This window comes from Ambystoma mexicanum, chromosome 5q (assembly GCF_040938575.1).
Source record: "Ambystoma mexicanum isolate Mex_15411 chromosome 5q, UKY_AmexF1_1, whole genome shotgun sequence".
NCBI lineage: Eukaryota > Metazoa > Chordata > Amphibia > Caudata > Ambystomatidae > Ambystoma > Ambystoma mexicanum.
The window spans coordinates 1,301,041,001-1,301,056,933 of NC_090933.1; the positions used below are offsets into that span (position 1 = coordinate 1,301,041,001).

Sequence of the window (15,933 nt, forward strand, 5' to 3'; positions counted from 1 at the left end):
TTCTTAGATGAGAGCCTCAGATTGAGTGGCGATTTATTTTGCCATACCAATCTGGCCAGACATATATGCATCAACAGCACGACGAATCTCCTGTCGATGGAAATCCAAAGGCAAGCTCGCAGCTAGACCACTTGAGGCATCATCAGCTCTAGGCATAGATGTGGGCATGGAAGTGGCAGTCTTGGCTTGACAGTCCATGTCTTCTGCTAGTTCAGCCAATGCATCAAGTGGGGCGTACGCAGGTATAGTATTGAGTTCTTGTTGAGTGGAAACGGGAGTGCGTATCAAGGCCATTTGATGGTATTTTTTTGCAACTGCCGATGATGCAATGAGCGCATTTTTTTTTAGGTAGTGCGACACGGCGGAGGAAGCTCTTTGTTTGGGCTGTACCATTTTTCTTAACGGCTGGAAGGTTTTTGGATTTTTTTACATTGGGGAGTTTGAATCGATTTTGCACCAGTCATGAGTATTTTAGGGGTAAAGATGGTATAAGGCACACTTGGGTCACCTTTAGCACTGGTAGAGGGTATGGAGACCATTGGATCAGCTGGACTCAAATTTGCCTGAACCATGGAATCCACAATAATACCTGCAATACAAGGCACTGGGTCACCTTTAGCACTGGTAGAGGGTATGGAGACCATTGGATCAGCTGGACTCAAATTTGCCTGAACCATGGAATCCACAATAATACCTGCAATACAAGGCACTGCTGACGATATAGGTAAATTTGCCACAGACGAGGCACCATTGTTTACCCCGGGTCCTGAAAATGCTTCAAAAGAAGTTTGAGAACCTAAAGATACTTTAGTGACAACCGGTTAATCACTAGTGTCAGTTGAAGCAAAGGATGAGTTTTTTTTTTCCTTTTGCTGAAAATGCATGGAAACATTCTCCTGCCATGTTAGAATTTGATCCAATTTACACGAATGATCACCCATCTTTGAGATTACTGAATCAAAGAGTCTAGACAAGGTTTGAAGGGAGACATGCATTGCCGATAGTGTAAGTGCCACCAAGTTTCCCGGATCCACTATCGCCTCCACTTTACCAGTTGCTACTGCAGGCATAGGAATTCGACGTGGAGTCGGTGCATGATATGAGTCTTCAATTTCCGAACACTCGGAATTATGATCAGAGAACATAACAGGAGACTGTGACAAGTTCAACATGGCTCTCTCGGGTAGCAATTGTTGAGAGAGGCTCGAGGGATCCATGTCTAGAGTAACCACTACAGCATCATTGGTCACACAAGTAGGCGTATCAGCCTTTGCTCCAACGGGAGCTGTCAGTGGTAAGTTATGAAGTATCATACTATCGGATAAGGATACTCGAGATGAGGAATTTTCACAAGGTGTAATAGTGGTGTGCACTAAGGAAACACCATCTATGGAGGGCACTTTTTTTGAAGAAGGCGGGCAAAGCACACCCTTTAAGCCAGGACCAGGAGTAGAGCACACTTGTGAAATGGCAGAAGCTCTCATATCAATAGGAGCAGAGATTGCATGTTTGTCTTTACAGAAAACCCTAATGTCCGGTAATGGCGGACTTCTAGGACCAGCTTTCGTGCTGTTCCGACTGCGGGCACCGACCGGAGCCGAACAGCGAAAAGGGACGATTTTATTATTTTCATGATGTTTGGGTTTAGATAACAAGGAATTAAGAGGACCCTTATGACATCCAAGATGCATAACTGGAGGCATCCCCATTGTCAACGTAGGAAATCTTGCCTGCATAATCTTGCCACCTGTAATTACTGATATATACAAAAAAACTACAACCAAATAATAAATTCAATTCAAACAAATCAATTGCGCTAAAACCAGAAATCCTTAAATGACTTATTACACTAATCCATGAGTCCAAAGACAGACTTACTGAATGACAGCAGTCCGTATTGAGTTCCTTAGGATCTTCGCTGACAGACTTGATTTTTACCGAATCCAGCACTTACGCCTCAGCGCCAAACAGCCGCACAACAGCACAGTTAGCGGCCTTGTCACTGCTGGGCTTAACGCCGCAAGGGTGAATGCGGGCGCGTTTTAAAGGAACTTCTGGTCAGGTGATGAGTCACGTGTCCACCAGTTGTCTCCGCCCCTTCCAGGGAACGAAAATCACACCGCAAGAGTCCGTGCTGACTCGCAGTGCTGTGGTCCAAACGTCACTTCCAAATGTTCGGTATGATCCGAGAACAGCTGCTTTTGCAGCTGCTCTTGTCTATTGCAACCCAGTGCAAAAATGTTGTCCGCTTTACTTTCACAGGTTCTACAACCACAAAGTACCTGAGATGCCACAGGAGAACAGGATTCACAACGAATCTGGGACCCTTGGACGATTCCAGAGGCTGGAATGTGTTATTCCTCATCACAGTACTTTTGGTGCCTTGGCAGGTGAAGTGGTGGACCCCCTTTGCAAGAAGGAGTCGCTGGGATGCTGAGGCCAAGAAAAAAGAAGGAAACAGACAGTATTGGAAAGGCAGCAGTTTCCGTCTTCTCTGTGGTGTCTGTTGGCGGGTCATTCCTCCGGCTGTGGATGTCCCTGGAAGGTAAAACCTGCTGTGGACTCAGAAAAGGCCTGGCTGAAGAGAATAAGACACTTGGGGACCTTGGATGCCTTTCAGTGACAACCGGTGCAGTGGCAGAAGTAGGTGTTGGGTTTCAGGATTTCACGGTTTACCAACTTTTGGTTCTTCCTTGCTCTGCACACCAAAAACTGGGATCTTCTTCAGTGGTAAAAAGTGGTCAGATGTCATGTCAGTGTTGTCCCTTGAAGGATTCTTAGATCAGGCAGAACTTTCACAGCTCACAGTGTCAAGTAGCACTAAGCCAGGGTGCCCCTCCACCCCCTTCTGGATGATATGAAGCAACCTGGCTTCCAGAAGTTACGAACACTCCTTCGGACCCTGTGCGACAACTGGATTTCTTCGGATCAATAAGGCCAAGCACTTCTCTTCTGGACTCACGAAGACCCTTTCTCCGGACGGCAGGCACAAAGGACTGGCTTCCAGGGTACCTCTGATGAAGAGTAGCAGGTGCATGATGGTCCTCATAGCTTGGGAAGAGGACTCCTAACCAGGTCCTCTCTTGATTCAATCTTTGTAAGAACTTGGCAGCTTTCGGATTACATGAAGAAAATGCAGCAGCAGACTTGTTCCTCTAGCTGGACTCCAGGAAACAGGTTCTTCTTGCTCTGAACAAATTGTTAAGTGAGAGATCCCCAGTTATACATATTTGTCCCCCATTCCCTCAGGCTAAACCAGGCTTAGGCAGCCAATCATTCACAAGTGCATTCATACAGGCAGGCAGGCAGCCAACCAGGATCACAGGCATTCAGGCCATTCACTCCACCCAGACACTCTAACACGGAATGTGAATTGAGGTAAGCGCCCAGCTATTCACAACACTACACTGCCTTCACTCCAGTTTCAGTCAGGGCTGTCTCAGGCATTGCGTCATACAAACAAAACCAGACACCCACAACACAGAATGTGGTTTGACTTCACACTCCATTCATACAGGTCCCACCCCAAGGGTGTACCCACAAGACACATCCCATGGGAAAAGGCCCCAGTCAGTCTGACAGGAGGCAGCCCCACAGCCATATATGGTTCTTACACCCAACAGTCAGTCGGGGAGAAGGGACAGAGTCAGGGATCCCCAGGACTTTGGGAAACAGGGTGTAAAGGCAAAATAAACCAAAATGCTACAGTGGCCTTCTTGCCTTTATTCAGGAATCAATTAATTCCTATGGCATGGTAGGGCCTGGGTGCCCCAACAACGGAGGACACTCAGAGCCACTACCAAGTCAGCATGTAGCTGCCACCAACCCATACCCTGCTCTGTGGGCAATACACTGTTGCCCCGAAACACAAAACTCATGTGTGCCATAAGGGAATCCTATGGGTGTTCACCAAAAGGAAAAATGAACAGCTGCACTGCCAGATGTCCAAGCTGGGTTTCAGAGGCAGAAAAAACACACAGAGAAGTGGTATGACACAGACTAGGATGCAATGTCCCTCCAAAAGGCATTTTCAGCATCACAGATGTGCTGATCTCAAAAAACTTGGGTAAGCTATACCAGTGGTTTGTAGATCCCAAACTCTTAGGATCAGTCTGTACTAGCTCATCACCTTGGTAGTATGGCGGAGCAGTGTTTGTTAGGCAAGAATTGATGTAGTCACCCTGTGGGAGACTACACACCTCTTATCCTCTTGGTATTAGTCAACCCACCTATTGGCATAGGTCTGTACTACACAAGTTTGTAGCGTGACTGAGCAGCCAGATTTATGTCAAGAGGGGTAAATATGAGCTGTAGCAATGAAATCCACCAATAGAAGTAGCCAAGTAACACTTATAATCGAGGTTTGTGGTTAAAATAATTATTTGCATTCTTTAAAAAAGGGCAATATATGCAGCAATCAAATACACTTTAAAATACTTTCTCAGAATCAACACAAAGCTAGTAGATACTCTTTAGAGATGCTTCATGCACACTTCCTACACCCAGAGGTGACTCCACTAACTAGGGCAGTAATGGCATTTATATATCACTTGTACACTTTGTAAATTCTGAGGTTGTAAAAAGGAAAGGTTAGACGAATGAAAAAGGTTCTCAAAGTATGTGAACACTTTAAATCTTCCAATGAAGTTTAGATAAATATCTTTGCCACCAAAATTAGTTTAAAACCAATGCATCACCTATGTGGGACAGTAAGAATCAAAGTCAAATGGAATAGAAGTCTGCAGGGAGCCAGGACAGCCAAAGTGAAATCGAGCAGTCTATGGAGCTGAGGCACTTCTTAGAAAGTAAAAGTCTTGGCCAAAGGTAGAGAGTTTGTTGTAGAAAAATCACATATAGGGTCACAAGCTGTTACACTTGTGAAAGTTAGATCTCAAATCAACTCTAGCAAAGAAGCTATCACTAATCTCAACTGAGAAGAGCAAAGCTACAGACAGAGGTAAGTACCCCTAGTCGGAACAGTACCTTTGGTTAGAAGAAGAATGGTCCAGCTGGCTCCCGTCTGGTTGCAGAGCCTCTGTTCCTGGACAAGAGGGAGGGCATCTGGAGGACTCCTGCACAGCAATTCGAAGGTCGTGGCAGCTACAGGCTCTTTTCAGACTAGCAGCACTTCACGGTTTCAGCGCTCGGTGACTCGAGTTTTGGTCAACCTGCTTCGGGAGGGTCCTCCGGAGACTCCTGGAGCTTTTGGACAGCTTACAGACGTTGCACTTGACTAAAGATTTCTCAACCCCTGGCACTCGGTTCCTGCAAAAGCAAAGAACTACTGCCATTTGGGGAAGGTCTTCCAGCAAAGTCTTCTTGATCACAAAAAGGACTTTCAGCACAGCAGCAGGGCTTCACCGGGCAATTCAAAGGTCCAGGAGGATGCAGCAAGCTATGCTCACAGCTTCTTTGTCGGGTTGTTCTTCCCAGTGGTCGACTGTCTTCAGTCCCAAAACCCTCACCTTTAAAGCAGGTTTCTCCCATTCATGCACAGCCTAGCTGTCACTCAAACAGTAGGGTGGCTGTCCAGCAAAAACAGCCAGCCAGCCAATCAGGACTGGGTGCATTCTTGTTTCCTTGGAGACAAAGGACAGTGGAGTTTCAGGCACCTCCTTCACTTCCTGCCCTTGCAGACACACTGGAGCCAGGCGTCGTTTTCAGTACTGAAGCACGCCAAAGGCAACACGAACAAAGGGGTCAAACCTGGTTTGGCGCGCAGAGTAAAACCGAAGAAAGACCTCACAAGCAAGAAATGGCGAAAAAAGAAGGCTGGGACCATTTTGACACACTGGTCAATACTCCTCTTTCATCCAGTCACACAATCTGAAGAGAGAGGAGCCTAGGTGAAGATTCCCACAGCGTCAGTCAGAAAAGCCTGAAACTTTAGTGCATTACATGCAACAGTCACAAATAAACCCATCCAGCAACTTAAAGGAGAGCATGGGGGATAAAACCGAGCAGTGTTAAGACGGCTCATCAATCAGACCGTAATGAGGAATAGACAGCAGCAGAAATTAAAATCAAACATGAAAAATTAAATTTGAAACTAAAATGTGACTGGGTCAGAAGGGATGGGAAATACCACGAGGGCTTGCATTTGGTCAAGCACAGTCTTCCCATCCTGCAAGGACTGTGGCCACAAATATGGGGGAAAGAGGCTGAATACAAGAGTAGCGGTTTTCAGCCAAGACAAAATTGTGTCAGGGTGCTGTCCAAACTGGTCATCCCTCTTACCACAACTCAAAACATCACACTTTATTGCAGGATGCCACGTCATTTACAAGAGAAAGACTGCTCTAAGGTCACTGACCGGTCTTCCTCAATGTTAAGCTCGTCGTCATAATTGTCCTCAATCCCCTCTCGATCGTCTTCCTCAAGGTCCATGTCCAACTCCGTGCCAACATCAGAGCGTGTATATGTGTATCCACTGCATAAAGAGAAACCAGTGAGCATATTAAGGAGAGCATTGGGTAGATATTCTGTTCTTAAGACTGTCTTTCAGCTAGGTAACAAGGGCTGCCAGATACTACATCAGACCTCCAAGGCTTGGTTTAATGTACAAATAAGGCCTTAATAGTGAATAGTATTGCTGTAAATCAGTTTTCTACTTGCTTCATCTCACCCTGTGTGCTTCAATAGTTACCCGAGGTCCCTCTTTTGTGCTCCTTCAGCCCGATACTATGAACGCTGCAGCCAATACCACTAGTGCTAATAATAATTGGAGCATGATCAGTCTTGGTATTGTTATCTGGCCACATCGATAAAAGCCTCCATTGACTAAGGTGGGCTAAAGGATACGAATATGGACTACCTGCAAATGCTTACATTACCGTTCTGCAATTGAGGGTCTGTGGTAGTTTTATACTTTTACAATAGCATGCATAATGGCACAAATAGGTTGTTTCATTTTAAAGCATTTATCAAGGAACAACTTGTCTTAATGGAGGAGCCTAGTACTGCATTTTTGCTGGGGGTGATTTCAATTTGAAAATGGTTGAAGGGCTGTTAGGCGACCTATTTGGTGCCCAAGAGGACGTGGCCCTCAATATTATGCAACCGCAGATGCAGGATGCTCGGGTCTGTATCAAAGGCCTTCAATTCTCGTCCAAGCTCAGTGTGGGGCATGCATGCAGTTAATGGACCCATTTATCAAGATATGCGTGGTCTTTCTACCTTCAGGCATCATCAGGGATCCTCCACTATTGACTATTTTTGTCTTTCGTTGAGATCTGGGATAGGAATTTGAAGTAATGGGGATCCCTGTGGTGATCATCACCCTCTCAGCTGAAAACTGTTGGGGATTTTGTGATAGAAAGGGAAGGTTGCCAATGACTTTATTGACTTAGTCGAGGTCAATACGGCATCAAATAGCAGCATTTGTTGGGCATAAATTGAAGTCTAAATTGCACTACAAGGTACTGGCAGAGCAATGGCCACCGGATTTTGGCCTTATTGGATTAGGCTTATTTTATTGTACCCAGCTTCATTGAATTAATGGGGGATTGTTCTGAATGTTTTCAGAAGAAATGTAAGATGACAATTAAGTCACTTAACATAAGTTGGTTTAATAACGCCTGTGAACTGGCAAAAAAAAAAGAAAAGAAAAACGAAGCATCCATTTTGGAGGCTTTAAAGTCCCCAGCTAGCTCAAAAATGGATATCATTCAGGCTAGAGCCATAAATCACCAGTCCTGTATAAGCAGAAAGGTGAGCTGGAAGAGGAGGCATTAGTAGAATTGCTGGATGTGGTTTCAGTACAAGACAAGAAATGCTTGGACTTCGTGACTGATGCGTCTACCTACAAGAGCACCACAAGGGTAAAGGGATCTCATGTAGACGCCAAGGCCTGGGTCAAGCATTTTTTGGAAATTTACTATGGTCTCAACTCAACAATAAATAGTTCTGAGGCTATTCCACCATTGTCCTTTTCATCCAAGGAGGTGTCTTTGGCTATCAAAAAGCAGGCTCATAATTGTGCCCCTGGCCCAGATGTTATTGGGGTGCCTGGAACATTGGATATCTGAAAGTCTATTCTCTCTGACATACAGTATGGATTCAGACTAGGGGAGGGCCTTCTGGATCAAGCATTGAACTTAAAACCTCCTGTTGAGTTATTCTGTTTTCTGCAAATAACCCATTTACCTTGCATTCATTGGCCGGAGCACGGCCTTTGATAAAGAGAACAGGGCTAAGCTATGGGCCGTGCTAGGGTCAATGAATTGTCCAACAGAGATTTTGTCAGTGTTGTGGGCAATTCATAGTGGTAACCGGGCATGTGTGCGATGCAGGCTGAGGGACAGTGTACCTTTTTTTTTTTCCTCGCTCAAGTCTGTGTTCCGTCAGGGGTGTTTTAGCCCCAGCCCTTTTTACTTTGTACATCAATGGAGTTAATGATGCCCTAGTGGACTCTCATGCTAACTTTCCAAGAGTGGGCCGTTAAGGCCTTCCTGATCTTTGTATACACAAACAAACACTGTTCCAATTGCCCAGAATCCAAATGCACTTCGAAATCAGATTCAGGTTTACACCACTTTTATGAATCCTTTGGACCTGATGATTAACATTTTGAAGTCGCAGTGAAGCTGTGAGCATGGGGAAAAGGTCAGTGAAAATGAATCCAATTATCTGTAATGGGGTTGCATTCCCAGGGTCAAGTTTATCTTTGTAAGCAAAAACTTAAGATGAGCCAGTATTTAGGGGAGCTTTCGCAATGTGTCGTGGTCAACCTCTGGATATGATTTTAAACGTCTATGTGTTCCAGTTAAAGGCTGCTGTTTTGTATGGAGCGCCACTTCGGGAGTTACACGAAAATGGCTGAGCCACAGTCGCAGGAAATACATTTTTTAAATGTTTATTGGGACACCCTGGGTATGCTCCCAATTTTGACGCACATAGCGAACTGGGTGTGGGCTTTTATTCGAGGATCATTGGAATCGTGCTCCCATTCTTTTTTGGCTAGGACTATGGTCAAATGTCAAAGCAGGGTCAACTCATTTTATTATTCATTCTTTATTGGCCTGGGCAGACTGGTAGAAATGTGCTTGTTTTCCTATGGAAATAGGTTTTTCATACAGTCCAATGCACATGCACCTGTTAGTCCACTGTGCAGTCCACCCCCAAACCAAGCCTGACTAACAATCACGGACAAGGCTAGGTTCCCTTCCGGAGAGACTCCGCTAGCTATATTTGCAAAGGAAAGGTGCCCATTCCATTTCCCTTCAGGTACACAACTTCTGTAAGACCCCAGTAATGTTTTCCATTTCATAAATCTCTCTGGTCTTCAGGGACAACACCCTCTCGTTGGAGAGCTTCTCAAACTTCCACCTAATGGTAAGGCAAACCCATGCAGCCAGTAGTAGGCAGTGCAGCGTGTGTGGCAGACACCCCCACCTCCACTCAACGTCCTCTAAACCAAACACTAGCAGTGGGCTACAGGTTCTCTCTATTCCATCCAAAACCTTCACTCAACCCAGACACCTCCTTCCAGAAGCTCTGTACCCTCAGGCAGGCACACCACATATGCCAGTAGTCTGCTCTCCAGCCACACACCCTCAAGCACACTGGGTTGAACCCCTGATACATTTTGGAGAGGCAGACTGGATCTAAAAGGACAGCCAGCCAGCCAGGAATGGGTGCAGTCAGGCATTCCTAAAGACAAAGGACAGGGGAGTTTTAGGAACCTCACTCACTTCCTGCCTTTCCAGACACACTGGAGCCAGAGACAGGTTTCAGTACTGAAGCCCACCAAAAATAAATCGAACAAAGGGCTCAAACCTGGCTTGTCGTGCAGAGTTACACCCAAGAAAGACCTCACAAACAGAAAATGGTGAAAAAAGAAGACAGGGCCATTTTGACAAAATGGTCACCCATGGGTGCGATACTGCAGCCGAGGATTCAGCCTGCGGTAGAAAAGCATAGTAGGAACATTAAGCCGCTGCCACAAGTCATTTAAAGTAGTGAGTAGCAAACATTTTTACATGAGTAAGTAGGAAAAGGGGCTAATAGGTAACCCCCCACCCAGCACCCCACATAAGGTAGGGTGTGCTGGACCTACAAAGAGAAAAGGTAAGTAAAGTCAATTTCACTTTACTATTCTTGGGAACTGTAATTCATCTAAGAAAAGGTATTTATTTAAACTTTATGAGAAATTTAAAGGATTTATCTGTGACACTGCACTGAAGGTGCTGTGTCACCATACAAAAAGTAGATGCCTATGGCGTGTCAGACTCAAAAAAACAAAGTAAACACAATCCAAATCAGGTCAAAACACATGAGTGAGAAAAAGGGCTCACTCCAGGGTTAAAATTAAAAAAGTCCAAATCCAGCAAAAGGGGGTCTCTAAGGTGGGAGGAATTAAGCACTAAAATGAAAATTCTTCCTAACAAGAAGTACCTTAATATGCTTATTAATGTTCTCATCGTTACTGGTAGTAGCTCCACTACTAGTTCCTTAGTTCTACAAGACAGAACATAACTGATCTTTGAACATCAAGTATGTATAGTGCTTTCTCTCCTATTCTGTGGTATGGGGGGGAAGACTGGCTGGGACCATGAATTTGCAGGCAAAACGTCAGTTACAGGGCCATTTTAAGACTAAAGATTTAGGCCCGAATGATTGACATTTATTTATTTATTGAGCATTTGTTAGGCGCCTATACAACAAAATAGTGTTTTCAGGCGCCACAAGACGAACTGGGGAGGGAACAAGGGCAGTAAAAATAATGGCAAAAGACAGTACATGTACAATTGTGGTCCTACTAGGCCTTGTGACATTCGGGCATCCAAGTGAAGTGAAGTGCAGGAGATAGGGGAGAGGAGCTGGCTAAGTGCAAGAGTGGAGGCATCCCAAGGGTGGGGTGCACAGCTGCCAGGTAGGGGGCCCACAAGGGCAGTGGGGGGGAGAGGGGGGTGGAGTGCTGAGGTTCGAGTGGGCAAGGACCTGGTTACCTGTGGGATGCATGAAGGTCCAGCCCACCAGTCTCAGCGGCAATGAAGTGATTAGCAGGGAAGGGAAGAGAGGGAAAGAGGTAGAGAAAAGCAGAGTTTTGAGCCGGGGACAAGGGGAGAGGGGGGGGGGAGCATGCAGCCGGGGACAAGGGGAGAGCGTGCAGCCGGGGGCTTAGGGGAGAGGGGGGTGCATGCAGCCAGGGACAAGGGGAGGGGGTTAGGGTGAGTGTGCAGCCGGGTGACGAGGGGAAGAGGGAAAGAGCATGCAGCCGGGTGACGAGGGGAAGAGGGAAAGAGCATGCAGACGGGTGACGAGGGGAAGAGGGAAAGAGCATGCAGCCGGGTGACGAGGGGAAGAGGGAAAGAGCATGCAGCCGGGTGACGAGGGGAAGAGGGAAGAGCATGCAGCCGGGTGACGAGGGGAAGAGGGAAGAGCATGCAGCCGGGTGACGAGGGGGGGAAGAGGGAAGAGCATGCAGCCGGGTGACGGGGGGGGAAGAGGGACGAGCATGCAGCCGGGTGACGGGGGGGGAAGAGGGACGAGCATGCAGCCGGGTGACGGGGGGGGAAGAGGGACGAGCATGCAGCCGGGTGACGGGGGGAAGAGGGACGAGCATGCAGCCGGGTGACGGGGGGAAGAGGGACGAGCATGCAGCCGGGTGACGGGGGGGGAAGAGGGACGAGCATGCAGCCGGGTGACGGGGGGGAAGAGGGACGAGCATGCAGCCGGGTGACGGGGGGGAAGAGGGACGAGCATGCAGCCGGGGGAAGAGGGACGAGCATGCAGCCGGGGGAAGAGGGACGAGCATGCAGCCGGGGGAAGAGGGACGAGCATGCAGCCGGGGGAAGAGGGACGAGCATGCAGCCGGGGGAAGAGGGACGAGCATGCAGCCGGGGGAAGAGGGACGAGCATGCAGCCGGGGGAAGAGGGACGAGCATGCAGCCGGGGGAAGAGGGACGAGCATGCAGCCGGGGGAAGAGGGACGAGCATGCAGCCGGGGGAAGAGGGACGAGCATGCAGCCGGGGGAAGAGGGACGAGCATGCAGCCGGGGGAAGAGGGACGAGCATGCAGCCGGGGGAAGAGGGACGAGCATGCAGCCGGGGGAAGAGGGACGAGCATGCAGCCGGGGGAAGAGGGACGAGCATGCAGCCGGGGGAAGAGGGACGAGCATGCAGCCGGGGGAAGAGGGACGAGCATGCAGCCGGGGGAAGAGGGACGAGCATGCAGCCGGGGGAAGAGGGACGAGCATGCAGCCGGGGGAAGAGGGACGAGCATGCAGCCGGGGGAAGAGGGACGAGCATGCAGCCGGGGGAAGAGGGACGAGCATGCAGCCGGGGGAAGAGGGACGAGCATGCAGCCGGGGGAAGAGGGACGAGCATGCAGCCGGGGGAAGAGGGACGAGCATGCAGCCGGGGGAAGAGGGACGAGCATGCAGCCGGGGGAAGAGGGACGAGCATGCAGCCGGGGGAAGAGGGACGAGCATGCAGCCGGGGGAAGAGGGACGAGCATGCAGCCGGGGGAAGAGGGACGAGCATGCAGCCGGGGGAAGAGGGACGAGCATGCAGCCGGGGGAAGAGGGACGAGCATGCAGCCGGGGGGGAAGAGGGACGAGCATGCAGCCGGGGGGGAAGAGGGACGAGCATGCAGCCGGGGGGGAAGAGGGACGAGCATGCAGCCGGGGGGGGAAGAGGGACGAGCATGCAGCCGGGGGGGAAGAGGGACGAGCATGCAGCCGGGGGGGAAGAGGGACGAGCATGCAGCCGGGGGGGAAGAGGGACGAGCATGCAGCCGGGGGGGGAAGAGGGACGAGCATGCAGCCGGGGGGGAAGAGGGACGAGCATGCAGCCGGGGGGGAAGAGGGACGAGCATGCAGCCGGGGGGGAAGAGGGACGAGCATGCAGCCGGGGGGGGGGAAGAGGGACGAGCATGCAGCCGGGGGGGGGGGAAGAGGGACGAGCATGCAGCCGGGGGGGGGGGAAGAGGGACGAGCATGCAGCCGGGGGGGGGGGGAAGAGGGACGAGCATGCAGCCGGGGGGGGGGAAGAGGGACGAGCATGCAGCCGGGGGGGGGGAAGAGGGACGAGCATGCAGCCGGGGGGGGGGGGGAAGAGGGACGAGCATGCAGCCGGGGGGGGGAAGAGGGACGAGCATGCAGCCGGGGGGGGGAAGAGGGACGAGCATGCAGCCGGGGGGGGAAGAGGGACGAGCATGCAGCCGGGGGGGGGAAGAGGGACGAGCATGCAGCCGGGGGGGGAAGAGGGACGAGCATGCAGCCGGGGGGGGGAAGAGGGACGAGCATGCAGCCGGGGGGGGGAAGAGGGACGAGCATGCAGCCGGGGGGGGAAGAGGGACGAGCATGCAGCCGGGGGGGGGAAGAGGGACGAGCATGCAGCCGGGGGGGGAAGAGGGACGAGCATGCAGCCGGGGGGGGAAGAGGGACGAGCATGCAGCCGGGGGGGAAGAGGGACGAGCATGCAGCCGGGGGGGAAGAGGGACGAGCATGCAGCCGGGGGGGAAGAGGGACGAGCATGCAGCCGGGGGGGAAGAGGGACGAGCATGCAGCCGGGGGGGAAGAGGGACGAGCATGCAGCCGGGGGGGAAGAGGGACGAGCATGCAGCCGGGGGGGGGAAGAGGGACGAGCATGCAGCCGGGGGGGGAAGAGGGACGAGCATGCAGCCGGGGGGGAAGAGGGACGAGCATGCAGCCGGGGGGGAAGAGGGACGAGCATGCAGCCGGGGGGGAAGAGGGACGAGCATGCAGCCGGGGGGGAAGAGGGACGAGCATGCAGCCGGGGGGGAAGAGGGACGAGCATGCAGCCGGGGGGGAAGAGGGACGAGCATGCAGCCGGGGGGGAAGAGGGACGAGCATGCAGCCGGGGGGGAAGAGGGACGAGCATGCAGCCGGGGGGGAAGAGGGACGAGCATGCAGCCGGGGGGGAAGAGGGACGAGCATGCAGCCGGGGGGGAAGAGGGACGAGCATGCAGCCGGGGGGGAAGAGGGACGAGCATGCAGCCGGGGGGGAAGAGGGACAAGGGGAGAGCATGCAGCCGGGGGGGAAGAGGGACGAGGGGAGAGCATGCAGCCGGGGGGAAGAGGGACGAGGGGAGAGCATGCAGCCGGGGGGAAGAGGGACGAGGGGAGAGCATGCAGCCGGGGGGAAGAGGGACGAGGGGAGAGCATGCAGCCGGGGCGAAGAGGGACGAGGGGAGAGCATGCAGCCGGGGCGAAGAGGGACAAGGGGAGAGCATGCAGCCGGGGCGAAGAGGGACAAGGGGAGAGCATGCAGCCGGGGCGAAGAGGGACAAGGGGAGAGCATGCAGCCGGGGGGAAGAGGGACGAGGGGAGAGCATGCAGCCGGGGGGGAAGAGGGACGAGGGGAGAGCATGCAGCCGGGGCGAAGAGGGACTAGGGGAGAGCATGCAGCCGGGGGGAAGAGGGACGAGGGGAAAGCATGCAGCCGGGGGGAAGAGGGACGAGGGGAAAGCATGCAGCCGGGGGGAAGAGGGACGAGGGGAAAGCATGCAGCCGGGGGGAAGAGGGACGAGGGGAAAGCATGCAGCCGGGGGGAAGAGGGACGAGGGGAAAGCATGCAGCCGGGGGGAAGAGGGACGAGGGGAAAGCATGCAGCCGGGGGGAAGAGGGACGAGGGGAAAGCATGCAGCCGGGGGGAAGAGGGACGAGGGGAAAGCGGGACGAGGGGAGAGCATGCAGCCGGGGGGGATGAGGGACGAGGGGAGAGCATGCAGCCGGGGGACGAGGGGAGAGCATGCAGCCGGGGGACGAGGGGAGAGCATGCAGCCGGGGGACGAGGGGAGAGCATGCAGCCGGGGGACGAGGGGAGAGCATGCAGCCGGGGGACGAGGGGAGAGCATGCAGCCGGGGGACGAGGGGAGAGCATGCAGCCGGGGGACGAGGGGAGAGCATGCAGCCGGGGGACGAGGGGAGAGCATGCAGCCGGGGGACGAGGGGAGAGCATGCAGCCGGGGGACAAGGGAGGAGGGGAGAGCATGCAGCCGGGGGACAAGGGAGGAGGGGAGAGCATGACGCCGGGTGACGAGGGAGGGAGGGGAGCATGACGCCGGGGGACGAGGGGGGGAGGGGAGCATGACGCCGGGGGACGAGGGGGGGAGGGGAGCATGATGCCGGGGGACGAGGGGGGGGGATCATGCAGCCGGGGGATGAGGGGGGGGGAGCATGCAGCCGGGGGACGAGGGGGGGAGCATGCAGCCGGGGGACGAGGGGGAGGGGCATGCAGCCGGGGGACGAGGGGGGGGAGCATGCAGCCGGGGGACGAGGGGGGGGAGCATGCAGCCAGGGGACGAGGGGGGAGCATGCAGCCGGGGGACGAGGGGGGGAGCATGCAGCCGGGGGACGAGGGGGGGAGCATGCAGCCGGGGGACGAGGGGGGGAGCATGCAGCCGGGGGACGAGGGGGGGGAGCATGCAGCCGGGGGACGAGGGGGGGGAGCATGCAGCCGGGGGACGAGGGGGGGGAGCATGCAGCCGGGGGACGAGGGGGGGAGCATGCAGCCGGGGGACGAGGGGGGGAGCATGCAGCCGGGGGACGAGGGGGGGGGGGAGCATGCAGCCGGGGGACGAGGGGGGGAGCATGCAGCCGGGGGACGAGGGGGGGAGCATGCAGCCGGGGGACGAGGGGGGGAGCATGCAGCCGGGGGACGAGGGGGGGAGCATGCAGCCGGGGGACGAGGGGGGGGGAGCATGCAGACTAGGGGGGAGCATGCAGCCGCGGGATGAGGGGGGGGAAGCATGCAGCCGTAGGAGAGGGGTGACGGGGGGGGGGGAAGCGTCCAGCCGGAGGAGGAGGGGGGAGCATGCAGGCAGGGGGATGGGGGGGATCAAGGGGTGGAGCGTCCAACCAGGGAATGAGGGTGGTGCGTGCAGCCATGGGACGAGGGGGGGAGCGTGCAGCCGTAGGACGGGGGGGGTCGAGGGGGAGAGCGCGCAGCCGTAGGATATGGGGG

The 15,933-nt window shown here is 53.4% G+C and overlaps 1 protein-coding gene across 4 annotated transcripts in view; it reads right to left on the bottom strand.

Moving 5' to 3' along the window:
* MAF1 (MAF1 homolog, negative regulator of RNA polymerase III) overlaps window positions 1–15,933 on the bottom strand; it is a 290,551-nt gene that overhangs the window by 16,815 nt on the left and 257,803 nt on the right. For 2 of the 4 annotated variants that reach the window (XM_069621896.1, XM_069621895.1), the window contains exon 7: window positions 6,314–6,430. The exons of the other annotated variants lie outside the window; for them this stretch is intronic. In XM_069621896.1, coding sequence (XP_069477997.1) covers window positions 6,314–6,430 — 117 coding nt within the window. The remainder of the gene's footprint in view (window positions 1–6,313; window positions 6,431–15,933) is intronic. 4 annotated transcript variants of the gene reach the window in all.